The sequence below is a fragment of the Staurois parvus genome, unplaced genomic scaffold, assembly GCF_062004578.1.
Source record: "Staurois parvus isolate SC_StPar_1 unplaced genomic scaffold, SC_StPar_1.0 ptg000188l, whole genome shotgun sequence".
Lineage (NCBI taxonomy): Eukaryota > Metazoa > Chordata > Amphibia > Anura > Ranidae > Staurois > Staurois parvus.
Window position 1 is genome coordinate 1,072,112 of NW_028317984.1, and position 13,290 is coordinate 1,085,401.

Below are 13,290 nucleotides of genomic sequence, written 5' to 3' on the forward strand. Positions count from 1 at the left end.
CAGTAACAATTCTGTGTCCCTCAATAACAATTCTGTGTCTGTCCCTAAGTAACAATTCTGTGGCCCTAAGTAAAGTTTCTGTGGCCCTAAGTAACGTTTCTGTGTCCCTAAGTAACGATTCTGTGGCCCTAAGTAACGATTCTGTGGCCCTAAGTAACGTTTCTGTAGCCCTAAGTAACGTTTCTGTGGCCCTAAGTAACGTTTCTGTGGAACTAAGTAACGGTTCTGTGGCCCTCAGTAACAATTCTGTGGCCCTCAGTAACAATTCTGTGTCTGTCCCTAAGTAACAATTCTGTGGCCCTACGTAACGTTTCTGTGGCCCTAAGTAACGATTCTGTGGCCCTAAGTAACGTTTCTGTGGCCCTAAGTAACGTTTCTGTGGCCCTAAGTAACGTTTCTGTGGCCCTCAGTAACAAATCTGTGTCCCTCAGTAAGAATTCTGTGTCTGTCCCTAAGTAACAATTCTGTGGCCCTAAGTAACGTTTCTGTGGCCCTAAGTAACGATTCTGTGGCCCTAAGTAACGTTTCTGTGGCCCTAAGTAACGTTTCTGTGGCCCTCAGTAACAATTCTGTGTCCCTCAATAACAATTCTGTGTCTGTCCCTAAGTAACAATTCTGTGGCCCTAAGTAACGTTTCTGTGGCCCTAAGTAACGATTCTGTGGCCCTCAGTAACAAATCTGTGTCCCTCAGTAACAATTCTGTGTCTGTCCCTAAGTAACAATTCTGTGGCCCTAAGTAACGTTTCTGTGGCCCTAAGTAACGATTCTGTGGCCCTCAGTAACAATTCTGTATCCCTCAGTAACAATTCTGTCTGTCCCTGAGTAACAATTCTGTGTCCCTAAGTAACGTTTCTGTGGCCCTAAGTAACGTTTCTGTGGCCCTAAGTAACGTTTCTGTGGCCCTCAGTAACAATTCTGTCTGTCCCTGAGTAACAATTCTGTGTCCCTAAGTAACGTTTCTGTGTCCCTCAATAACAATTCTGTGTCTGTCCCTAAGTAACAATTCTGTGGCCCTAAGTAACGATTCTGTGGCCCTCAGTAACAAATCTGTGTCCCTCAGTAACAATTCTGTGTCTGTCCCTAAGTAACAATTCTGTGGCCCTAAGTAACGTTTCTGTGGCCCTAAGTAACGGTTCTGTGGCCCTCAGTAACAATTCTGTGTCCCTCAATAAAAATTCTGTGTCTGTCCCTAAGTAACAATTCTGTGGCCCTAAGTAACGTTTCTGTGGCCCTAAGTAACGATTCTGTGGCCCTCAGTAACAAATCTGTGTCCCTCACTAACAATTCTGTGTCTGTCCCTAAGTAACAATTCTGTGGCCCTAAGTAACGTTTCTGTGGCCCTAAGTAACGATTCTGTGGCCCTCAGTAACAAATCTGTGTCCCTCAGTAACAATTCTGTGTCCCTCAGTAACAATTCTGTGTCTGTCCCTAAGTAACAATTCTGTGGCCCTAAGTAACGATTCTGTGGCCCTCAGTAACAAATCTGTGTCCCTCAGTAACAATTCTGTGTCTGTCCCTAAGTAACAATTCTGTGGCCCTAAGTAACGTTTCTGTGGCCCTAAGTAACGATTCTGTGGCCCTCAGTAATGATTCTGTATCCCTCAGTAACAAGTCTGTCTGTCCCTGAGTAACAATTCTGTGTCCCTAAGTAACGTTTCTGTGGCCCTAACTAACGATTCTGTGGCCCTAAGTAAACGTTTCTGTGGCCCTATGTAACGTTTCTATGGCCCTAAGTAACGATTCTGTGGCCCTAACTAACGTTTCTCTGTCCCTAACTCTCTCCCTGCATACAGCCAGGTCTGCCTCTGTTGAATGACTGGAGGCAAATGGAGAATTCTAAAATGGCCGCCATTTATAGCTCGACCATTACACTGTGCTGGCTGGCTGGCTGCTGATTGGCTAATGCGATCACATGTCATGAATGAATGCATTATGGGTCAGCGCGCCTTCCCAGACATCCCCGCTCCGTCGCCGCACATGTCGCCGCCATTTTAGGAAAAATTTTGATTCGCGCATCCGAAGTCTGCTTATTTTCGGATTCGACGCGAATCGAAATTTTCCTAATATTTGAAACGAATTCCACTTCGCCTACTTCGATTCGCTCATCTCTAAAAATAATCTACAGGTGGTCTAGTCTTCAGACAACTGCTAATTTGTCCAGCCCAGAAAAAAATGACCCAAGAGCTGATCATTTGATGCTAAAAGTAGAACCGTAAAAGCATCACTGCAAGCTCTGCTGGTAACTTTTGAAAAATGTGCTGTGGAATGGTGAATTAAAGAGAGTTTTGTTTGTCCATTGTAACAGTAGACATGCTTGACACAAACTTAAAAAGGAGAAAAACCTCATACCAACTGTGAAGCATAATGAAGGAAATATTATGTTGGAGGTTGTTTTGCTGCGTTAGGGCCTGGGGAGCTTGCAGTCATCAAGACAAGTGTCATATTAAACTGTGCTTGAGGAGAATGTGAGGTCATCTGTTGAAAGTCACTAACTAGCAAGTCCACCAAGAAATGGAGGGCTATGGATTGGCCAAGTTGAAGCCTTGATTTGAATTCCATTGAAGAGTAGTGGGCGATTTGAAACTGGCAACTCATGCACAGAAACCCATGAGCATCTTAGAACTGAAGGAATTTTGCATGGAGGTTTGGTCAAACTTGATGTTTCACCAAGTCCATTTTAGAGACTGGTGGGCAGTTTAGCAAAAATTACTTATTGTAAGTATCTTGCAATACCAGCTTCTGAGGTCAGAGGTGTACTTACTTTTCCCACAGAAAACCATTACATTTACTGATATTTTTGCTGAATAAATAATTGCAAAAGAAACATTTCCTTGTGATTTTAAAGTATCACCTTTATCTGGAGACACTATCTGATCTGAAAGGTCTAATGTTTGACCCATCAAATTTACTGAAAATGTCATAAAGTTCCATGAGGTGTGTATACTTATCATTACTGAATATTGCTTTTTTTGGATAAATCTAGAGTACTTCTTTAAAATGGTTCTAGAGGTTGAAGTTTTTTTAACTTGATGCATTCTATGCATTAAAGTAAAAAGCCTTCTGTATGCAGCCCCCCCCCCCCCCCACCTTAACTTATCTGAACCCAATCTCAATCCAGAGCTGTGCTCGAGAGCAGCGTCTCTCTCAGGTTTCTCTTCACTGGATAGAGAGGCAGCAGGAGGAGCCATTGGCTCTTGCTGGTGTCAATCACAGACAGTGAACAGGGGGATGGAGCCAAGCCACACTCTGTGTGTCAATGGACACACAAAACAGGTTTCAAGATCGAGCCTGCAGGTGTGCAGTGATAGGGAGGAGCCAATACCACCAGCGGGGGGACCAGAGAAAAAAGCTGTTCTATGAAAAAACATTGAAAACAGGTAAGTTTAACATGTTTGTAATTTAAAACAAAAAACCTGTTGTGGTCTATCTTCCCCTTTCCCCTCATTTTTTCCATTTCCTTTCCTTCTCTTCACCAACATACTTTAAAACTCTCACACAACACGATGTTTTGCCTTATCATGCTACTCCCATCTGTTGTTTCTCTCTACAATGGAAATTGAAGACCTACACTTAAATTTGTTTCAATGTTACCTGTTGATTGTACTTTTTGCATTCTCCTGTACAACTTGTACTCCCATTGAGACTAAGACAAATGTTCTCATGCCTGCCAAAGCTTAATGATGTATACTATGTCTTATGAAAATTCAATAAAAACCATTGAACAAGAAAAATATTTCTGATATACTTTAAACAGAACACAACAATGTATTCTATAACAAAGCTAGAAATAGAGTAAATACTAGAGCATAAATTATGCCTACACACCTGTGTTCCACTGCAGCCACCAGAAAGCCATAGGATGCCAGTTCAGAGCACAATGAAGAACATACTGATCTGGAAAGAAAAGGAAATATGCAAAAACATGATGATAAAGGCACAAACTAACAAAACATCAATAGCGAGAAGCTGCTGTCCCACATTTGTATACTCACTTAAAGTGATGTGAGAAAATTTAACTTATGCCGCAAGCTAAATATTCAGTCTTTGAGTCTTATAATTGTACAGGCTTATTGATGCAAGGTTTATGGTATATCATTCTTGATAAATTTAACTTAAATTTTCTGAATGTGACACTTCAGCTGAAGCTTCAAGGAGCTCAGGTGTGACTTTAAGTCAGACAACTGCTGCCTGTCTAATTCCTGACTTTATATACTCTCAGAAGATGGGAGGGAGTGTGTGAGCTCAGGCAAGCAATCCCTCTGATTATGCAATGGCATACCCAATATTTTTATTTTAGGATTCCTCAAGATTGGGATGCACAGTTGGCTCTGCTTTTTGACTACATGCCTTTGTTTTCTTTGTCTTCTTTGGAGGACAGCTTGTCAGGACAGGCCAGTACTATCTATGGGTCTACTATTGGTATCTGTGGCCATCTAGCCATTACCTCTTTGTGCTAACTCTGCCCCTTTTGTTTGTTGGGGTTCTGGTTCCTCCACAGCTCCTGGGGCAGCCTTCCTGGTTACATCTCACTTGGAAGATTACAGTTTAATTCAAGCTGATTTACACTTTGTCAATAACATCCTCTCCTGATGAAGTGAATCAGGCAATGCATTGAGAAATGTGATGCATTATTCCACTCACTGGAATTGTGTGAGAACACTCATGAAATTAACTGCGTGGAAATGATATGGCACGGGTGTCAAACTGGCGGCACTCCAGCTGTTGTCAAACTACAAGTTCCATGAGGCATTGCAAGATTGACAGTTACAAGCATGACTCCGAAAGGTAGAGGCATGATGGGACTTGTAGTTTCACAACAGCTGGAGGGCCACCAGTTTGACACCGCTGTGATATGGGATTAAAATAACCATTTATGTAATGTAATTAAAGTGTTTCTAAAGGCTCAAGGTTTTTTACCTTCATGCATTCTATGTATGAAGGTAAAAATGTTCTGTGTGCATCTTTCCCCCCCGCTGCCCCCAATCCTTACCTGAGCCCCCTCCGATCCAGGGATGTTCTCAACAGCCTCTGCTGTCTGGGGACTCTTCCTCATTGACTGAGACAGCCCATTGGCTCCTGCTGCTGTCAATCACAGCCAGTGAGTAAATGAGGAGAGTGTGGTGGCAGGGCCGAGCAGCAGCTCTATGTATCTTATAGACACATGGAGCAGCAGCTCGGGGATGAGCATGCAGCAGTGCCCCCGGGGTGAACAGCTTTCTCTGGAGGCACTAGTCAAGGTGAAGGAGTGCCAGCAGTGACCCGAAAAGAAGAGGATCGGGGCTGCTCTGTTTAACCACTTGCCAACCACAGATAGCCGAATGACGGCTTCACTGCGGCCGGCCAGTTATGGGAGGGCATCATATGACATCCTCCCAGAACGGTCTCTCCTGCATGCCCCCAGGGGGGGGCGCACCCGGCGATCTCCGTGATCGCTGTGTCCTAAGGCACAGATGTGTGATATGGTAAAAGGACAATTACAGCAGCCTTTTACCATGTGATCAGCTGTGTCCAATGACACACTGATCACCGGGAAATGCAATTGCCGGTTATTGTCTACAATATCCATCACTTCTTTTAGTTTATTTCCTGAGTTAAGTGAAACAATGTTTCCTTTTAGTTTCTTAAAAGAAACAAAGTTTACGTTAATTCCGAGGAAAGTGACAGCCAATTCTGTGAGCTATAGTGAAGAAAAAAAAAGCCGGCAATTGCATTTTAAAAATCGGCACCGACATACACTTCGTATTGCGAAAACAAATTTGTAAACCGAGGCATTATTTTAAATGGATTTTCATTTGTAAACCAAAAATGACGTTAACCAAGGCAGTTGTAAACCAAGGTAAGACTGTAGCTTTAAATTAGTGAATTATATCATAATAACTAAACATTTAAATCATTTAGCAATAACAGTTGGCTTACCTAAAGCTCCCAAGCCCATGAGTAAAGATAACAAGCGGTATCCTGTCCTTGCCTGTCATAAATTCTCCATTCCATATGACAGGTATCTGAGGATTACCTTTAAAAAGTGAAACATAACATAAACAACAAGGTAAAATACTGCCAAATCAGCAACTTCTATGCCATTCATGAGTCAACTTTATTTACTTTGTAGAACCTTACTAAAAATAAAGACTGGCTCATCACCCTCCACTACTTCCTCTTTTTCAGGACATGGTTCTGACAATTTCCTCCATCATTGCCCTGTGCCCAATCTTTGTTGCCTGACAGGGAAATTTTGCGCTTAAGGCAACCACTCCAAGCTACACCAATGGGGAATCAAATAAACGCACATTGTGTCTGATTTTTAAAGGCTAGGGGAGCTCAGGAGCTCAAAAAGGAGGATTTTCCATATTAGTCATTCAAGCATAATATTTTACCCTGTGGTATAAAAATGAGCCCCGGAATTTCTTTGGTTTCATTCACTGGCACAAAATATTTTTGCACCCATAGTTTAAGGTACCATGGAAAAACTTAGACTTTTTAAGTATTTCTTACTTCCTGCCCCACTGAGTGCACAGGTAGTGAAGAGAATTCCCCCAGCTGTCACACTGGCATAAATTACCTGACAAATTCTGAACCTTATCATTATTCTGAAAGTTTTCCATTTTATAATTTTTTGAAGTGCCATAAAAGATTGAATGAAAAAGAACATCATTCAATATACTTTAGATTAAGGTGGCCATAGATGGATTGAAATTTGGCCTGTTCAGCAGGGACGCTTGATCTACGTCTGCAGTGCTGATGAGTGTATTCTGACAGTGGAGATGTCCCCCCTCTGTCAGAATACAATATCACAGCAGGGAGGATTCCCCCATCCAGCCTGAATGTGTGGATGGGGGAATCAGTTCAGTTTTTTTTTTTAATTTAACCTGCTGGCTGAATGGAAAACAGTGAAGCATATATTGCCAGCTTTGCATGGGGTACAACACCTTCTTAGATTAGAAGGTGTTTGCATATTTCATTCCATCACATATGCCAAAAAGGTCCAAAAATACTCTTTTTTTAACAATGGTGGGTGGAGCCAAGCAAATTATTCCTTTACACTCCATGGCAAACTACATCTACATATATGTATTTTCCATATCTACTTCATCTGTGTATTTTACTGTGTGCTCAGTCTATTAAAGACAATGCATTCTAAGTATTATAGAGAACGGTTATTCTGGAATGGTACAATTGGAATCTAAAATTCTGGACATACTGTATATTAAAGGGTCTCATATGTAGATGGGGCCACTGAAACATTTTGTGAACTTTTGGGAACAGGCGAATAAGCCCCCATTCACACTTGCAAATGGGGCCATGTGTGTTTAACTGCTGGAAGCCCCATTGAAAGCAATGAAAGGGTCTCATATGTAGATGGGGCCACTGAAACATTTTGGGAACTTTTGGGAACAGGCGAATAAGCCCCCATTTACACTTGCAAATTGGGCCACGTGTGTTTAATTAACTGCTGGAAGCCCCATTGAAAGCAATGAAAGGCAGACAGCTCCCACAGCTATTCACATGTAATCGCTCATGGAGTCTTCATCTAGAGCAGATCATTTGCAGGTAATCACTGCTTGAGCAATCACATGTGATTGGCCATGACTAGCTGTGGGAGCTGTCAGCCTCCTTTTGCTTTCAATTGCCTTTTTCCTGCAGCTAATTGCTGGGGTCCCATATGTAGTCACGCATGGCCTCATTCCTTAAAGTGTTACTAAACCCACAACAGTAAAATCAGTCCATTTATGCAGTAAAGCATGCTTGCTATACTCACTGTGGAACCTAAGGGGCTAATCCTCCACATTGTGTAAATAGGCTGTTTGATCCTGTCTTCTCAAATCCTCCCCTTTTTCTGTTTTCCCCAATCCATCTGTTGATAATAAAGAGCCCTAGGAGGCACTCTGCAAACTCTCAGCTTAGTGTGTATTGCTAGAAGGATTTTTTTTTTTCTTCGGGAGGGTGCATGCGATCAGCACAAAGCCAATCAGAACTGTCCAGACAGAGAGTCAGGGGTCATGCAGCCTTATAGGACAGTCAGAGCAGGGTGAAAACTCCTCCAACAAGCTTCACCGCCCCCCTGCCCGCCATATAAGAAAATGATGATTGATTGTTCTGGGGGGACGTTATATGACTCTAGCTATGCGTGCGCGCCCCAGCAATTGGTGGTCCGCTGTGGCCCTTTGGATACAGCGGATCACCGATCGCATTAAAGAGCTGATGACACAGTCTCTATCATGTGATCAGCTGTGTCCAATCACAGCTGATCACATGTAAACAGGATATACAGGTTATCGGCAATCCTCTCCTCACGCTGACATTGTATGAGGAGAGGCAAGCCGGTAAGTGGCATTCCTCAGAGGAAACATCTACAGTGATCATCAGGGCACTGATCCTCAGTGCCCTGATGATCAGTGTAGCCCCATCAGTGCCAATCAATGCCACATACCAGTGCTCATCAATGCTACATATCAGTGCCCATCAATGCCACATACCAGTGCCCATAAGTGAACATATCATTGCCCATCAGAGCTGCCTTTCAGTGATACCTATCAGTGACCATCAGTGCCGCCTATCAGTGCCCATCAGTGCCATCCAACTGTGCCAGTCAGTGTTGTCTAATAGTGCCCAGGGGCGTTTGCCTAGGGTGGCAATTTTTAGGGAGGCAGCACCGCCCACCCCTTCCCCACCCCAAAGAAGGAAACCTTTGAGCAGCAGCGGACATCAGGAAGATCGATGAGGGGGAGGACAGCTGCAGAGCGACAATCCTGCACCTCTCCCTCGAGCAGCTGACAAGCCAGGACCAGGGGAATGCCTGCAGCAGGGAGAGAAGCGATGAAAGAGCCCGGAAGAGGTGAGCTGTGTTGTCTTCTGTGGGCTCTCCCTCCTGTCACCCATCCAGCAGATTACACTGACACTGATCACTGACAGATCGTATGGGACTGCACACCTCCCCCAGATCTGAAGCCCTTAAGAGGGGAGAGGGGTGGGTGTGGTGTGTGTGTGTGGTCCCATACGATCTGAGGAAGAGGGGGAGAGAGAGGGGGGAAGAGAAAGAAAGGGAAGAGAGAAAGAGGGAGAAGGAGAGAGAGGGAGAGGGAAGAGAAAGAGAGAAGGGAGGGAGGGAGGGAGAGAAGTGGGGCGGAGAGAGAGAGGGCAGAGAGAGAAGGAAAAGAGAGAGAGTGGGAGAGAGGGAGGGAAGGGAGAGAGGGAGGGAAGAGAGAGGGGGGGTGAGAGAGGGAGAGGGGGGTAAAGGGAGAGGGGGATAAAGAGAGAGAGGGAAGAAAAAGAGAGGGAGAAAGAGGGGGAGAGAGGGGGGGAGAGAGAAACAAAAAGAGGAAGAGGGAAGAGAGGGGGGGAGGGGGGGAGAGAGAAGGAAGAAGAGAGAGAGGGAGAAAAAGAGGGAGGAAGAGAAAGAGAGAGGGGGAAGGAGAGAGAGAGGGAGAAAGAAAGAGGGAGAGAGAGGGGGAGAAAGAGAGAGGGGGAGAAGGAGAGAGAGAGGGGGGGAGAAAGAGAGGGGGAGGGAGAGAGGGGGGAGAAAAAGAGAGGGAGAGAGGGAGAGAGAGAGAGAGGGGGGGAGAGAACAGAAAGAAAGGGAGAGAGAGAATCATATATACATATACACACTTATTGAACTCTCTGGCTCTCTCATTGGGGAGGATGGGGGGTGCAAAATTTTTTCAGTGTGCTTAAACTGAAGCACACACACAGCACATAATGTGAAACAGCACAGTTAACCCTTTGATCGCCCTAGATGTTAACCCATTGCTGCCCAGTGCCATTAGTACAGTGTCAGTGCTTTTTATTAGCACTGATCACTGTATTGGTGTCACTGACACCATGTCAGTTACCCCCAGTGTCAGAATGCTCGCCACAGTCACGCTATAAGTCGCTGATCGCCGCCATTACCAGTAAAAGAAAAAAAATTCCAGTATATATACCGCCATTTGTAAACGCTATAACTTTCACGTAAGTCAATTACTTTACACGTATTGGAATTTTTTTTAGCAAAGACATGTAGCAGAATACCTTTGGTCTAAATGTATGACGAACTTTGATTTTTTAAACTTTGTTACTGGACATGTTTAACCATTAGCTGCCCGGCCAATGGCCGTTTGGCGGCTTCAGATGTGCCTCTTCATTCCGGGTGCACGCCATTTGACATGCTCCCGCACATGCGCCGTTTGCGGCAATGCAGAGCGGCGCAGCAGCGGGATCTGTCACGGGCCGTGCACCTCGGACACGGCCGATGACAGATCCGAGTACCGGCTCCCGTTGCTGGTACCATGTGACCTGCTGTGACCAATCACAGCAGGTCACATGACAGTTGTATACAATGGATGGCTTCATTCATGATGCCATCCATTGTATACTAGTGCCTAGCTGTGAATGGTCACAGCTAATCACATGCACATGTCATGTGATTAGCTGTGACCAAATCACAGCTAAGCACAAAAAAAAAACAAAAACCTGAATGAATCGATTTCATTCAGGTAAATGCTTGCTTATAGCAAAGTAATTCTTTGCTATAAGCAAATTGTGTAAAAAAAAAAAATACTGATCACTTCCCCAAAGTAGTACAGTGTTACTATGGTAACATTGTACTACTTTGGTCATAGTAAAATATGAAAAAAAAAAATCTTAAAAAAAATTAAAAAAAATGTAATAAAAAATTAAATATAATAAAAAAAAAATATATATATATATATATTTTTTTTTCATACTGTCACCAGTCAGTGTCCCTGTTAACCGCCATGCCAGTTATATGATGACGCTGTACTGCACTGGTGACAGTATGTAAAAAAAAAAAATAGTGAAAAAAAATTTTTTAATTTCTGAAAAATTATGACATAAAAATACAACTTCAAAAAACTCTCAATGCCTCTTATGAAGTACGTCGGACTGTCTACTCTGCAAAAAGGGGTCATTTGGGGGATATCTGTACTGTTCTGACATTCTTGGACCTCAAGAAATTAGATTGGCTGTCAGTACTTCAGGATTGATCAATATTCAGATCTATACCATAGTTTGTGAACTCTATAACTTTCCTACAAACTAAAAAATACATCCTAATTTGGGTTATTTTCACCAAAGACATGTAGCAGAATACATCTTGGCCTAAATTTATGAAGAACAATTATTTATTTGTAAACTTTTATAACAGAAACAAAGAAAAATTTGTTTTTTTTTCAAAATTTTTGGTCTTTTTTTGTTAATTTAGCAAAAAATAAAAACCCCAGCGGTGATTAAATACCACCAAAAGAAAGCTCTAGTTGTGTGAAGAAAATGATAAAATTTTAGTTTGGGTACAGTGTTGTATGACCGCGCAATTGTCATTCAAAGTGTGAGAGCGCTGAAACCTGAAAAATGGCCTGGGCAGAAAGGTGTAAAATTGCACGGTATTGAAATGGTTAATAGCAAAAAGTCAAAAATATTGTTTATTTTCTCAAAATTGTTGGTCTTTTTTTGATTATAGCAGAGAAAATAAAAAATGCACAGGTGATCAAATACCACTGAAAGAAAGCTCTATTTGTGGGAAAAAAAGGACAGAAATTTAATTTGGGTACACCGTTGCAGTTGAATGAGCGCAGTGCCGTATCGCATAAATGGCCTGGCCAGGAAGGGAGTTGAAAATCCTCTGGAGGTAAAGTGATTAAATGTGAATTGGGCCTTACACAAAAAGCTCCATACATTTCTTCAGTACTTAGAAAATAACTTCAGTTAAATGAACCAAAGTCTCACCTATTTAATCTAAAAGAAATATTGGCTCTGAAAACCTCCACTTCCCCCCGTGACGTCATTCTGATCAATGGAGTGAATTAGTGGAGCCCAGAAGGCGCATGTCCACGCTGGAGGTAACAATCCAGTACCTAAGATAGCCAGCAGCGCCACCTGGCGGCACGTGAGGAGTTCGCGCCTCTGAACTCCGGCACACAAACAAACCGCCCGGGTCGTTCACCGAGACATTACAGACATCGCCATTACAGCTTACAGTTCATTAGAGCTGAATTCTTAGTTACCGCTGATGACTGACGCTCCATACTGGGCAGTTTTGCTGGTCCAGCCGCGTGCAGCGATGAAACCAGCGAGGTATTGAGGTCGGGGAATCCAGGGAGCCTGCCTCTGACTAGGAGCGGCTTTGCAGGGGTAGAAGAGCCGGAAGAAGCTGCCCTGTACACAACATACAAAGACATGAATCACGACAACATTACATCGAGGTGGCTACTAAACTAATGTATGGCTTAGCCCCGCCCCTCTGGTGTCACCTCTTTGCCAGGTCCCACCATGACGTCTGTACATCCCACCAGGTGCGGACCTGTGGCAGGGGGTAGCTTTAGGGACAGCAAGTTCCCCATGTCTGTGTAGCTGGGAGTCCTGAACAGAGCAGAGTCCAGGACACAGCACAGCACAAAGTCCACACAAGTGCCTGCATTTCCTTCTCCGATGGAGGGATGGACTTCCAGAGTCAAAGGCAGACACCCAGAAGCACGACATGCCGGCACTAGCACCAAGTGCTTTCACAGAACATGATCTATGGCATCGAGTCCCCTGTGCCCCTGCAACACATGGCTGGATTTTAGGCTCCATGCACACTAGCATTTATTTTAAGCATGAAAACACGCTGATAATGGCATTTTTTTAACCACTTGCCTATTTGGCACCTTCCTGCCCAGGCCAATTTTCAGCTGTCGCGCTTTGATAAGTGCACGGTCATGCAACACTGTACCTAAACCAAATTTTTATCATTTTTTTGAGACAAATAGAACTTTCTTTTGATGGTATTTAATCATTTGTGTTTTTTATTTTTTGCTAAACAAACTAAAAAATACAAGATTTTGGAAAAAAAAAAAACAAAAAACGTTTTTCTTAGTCTCTGATGTAAAATTGTTCTCCTTCACTGATGTGTGCTAATGAGGCTGCACTGATAGTTATTGATGGGCACTGAAAGGCAGCACTATGTGGCAGTGGCATCCCGCAGGGGGTGCGGCCCGCTCCGGGTGACACCGACCGCATGGGGTGACACCGGTCCCATTCCACAAAAAGGTAAGTTGTTTACAACTTACCTTTTCTTGGAGCGGGTCCGGTGTCACCCCGTACAGGTTGCATGCTGATCCTCGTCGGCATGCAACCTATACGGGGTGACACCGGACCCGCTCCAAGAAAAGGTAAGTTGTAAAGAAAGCCGAAGATCCCCGCAGGATGCATCGGATCTGCGGATTGAGCATAATGTATCTGAGTCCGATCCATTATGCTCAATCCGCAGATCCAATCCATTCTGCGGGGATCGTCGGAGGGGGTGTCACCAAGTGA

At 43.7% G+C, this 13,290-nt stretch overlaps 1 protein-coding gene across 1 annotated transcript in view; it reads right to left on the minus strand.

The window, feature by feature from the left end:
• Positions 1-12,433, minus strand: part of LOC149462014 (platelet-activating factor acetylhydrolase 2, cytoplasmic-like) — a 94,583-nt gene extending 82,150 nt beyond the window's left edge. The window contains exons 1-4 of the mRNA XM_089677573.1: positions 12,246-12,433; positions 12,000-12,150; positions 5,917-6,013; positions 3,826-3,894 (exon numbers count right to left, since the gene is read on the minus strand). Coding sequence (XP_089533699.1) covers positions 3,826-3,894; positions 5,917-6,013; positions 12,000-12,150; positions 12,246-12,335 — 407 coding nt within the window. The 5' untranslated portion in view covers positions 12,336-12,433. The remainder of the gene's footprint in view (positions 1-3,825; positions 3,895-5,916; positions 6,014-11,999; positions 12,151-12,245) is intronic.
• Between the last annotated feature and the right edge of the window lie 857 nt (positions 12,434-13,290).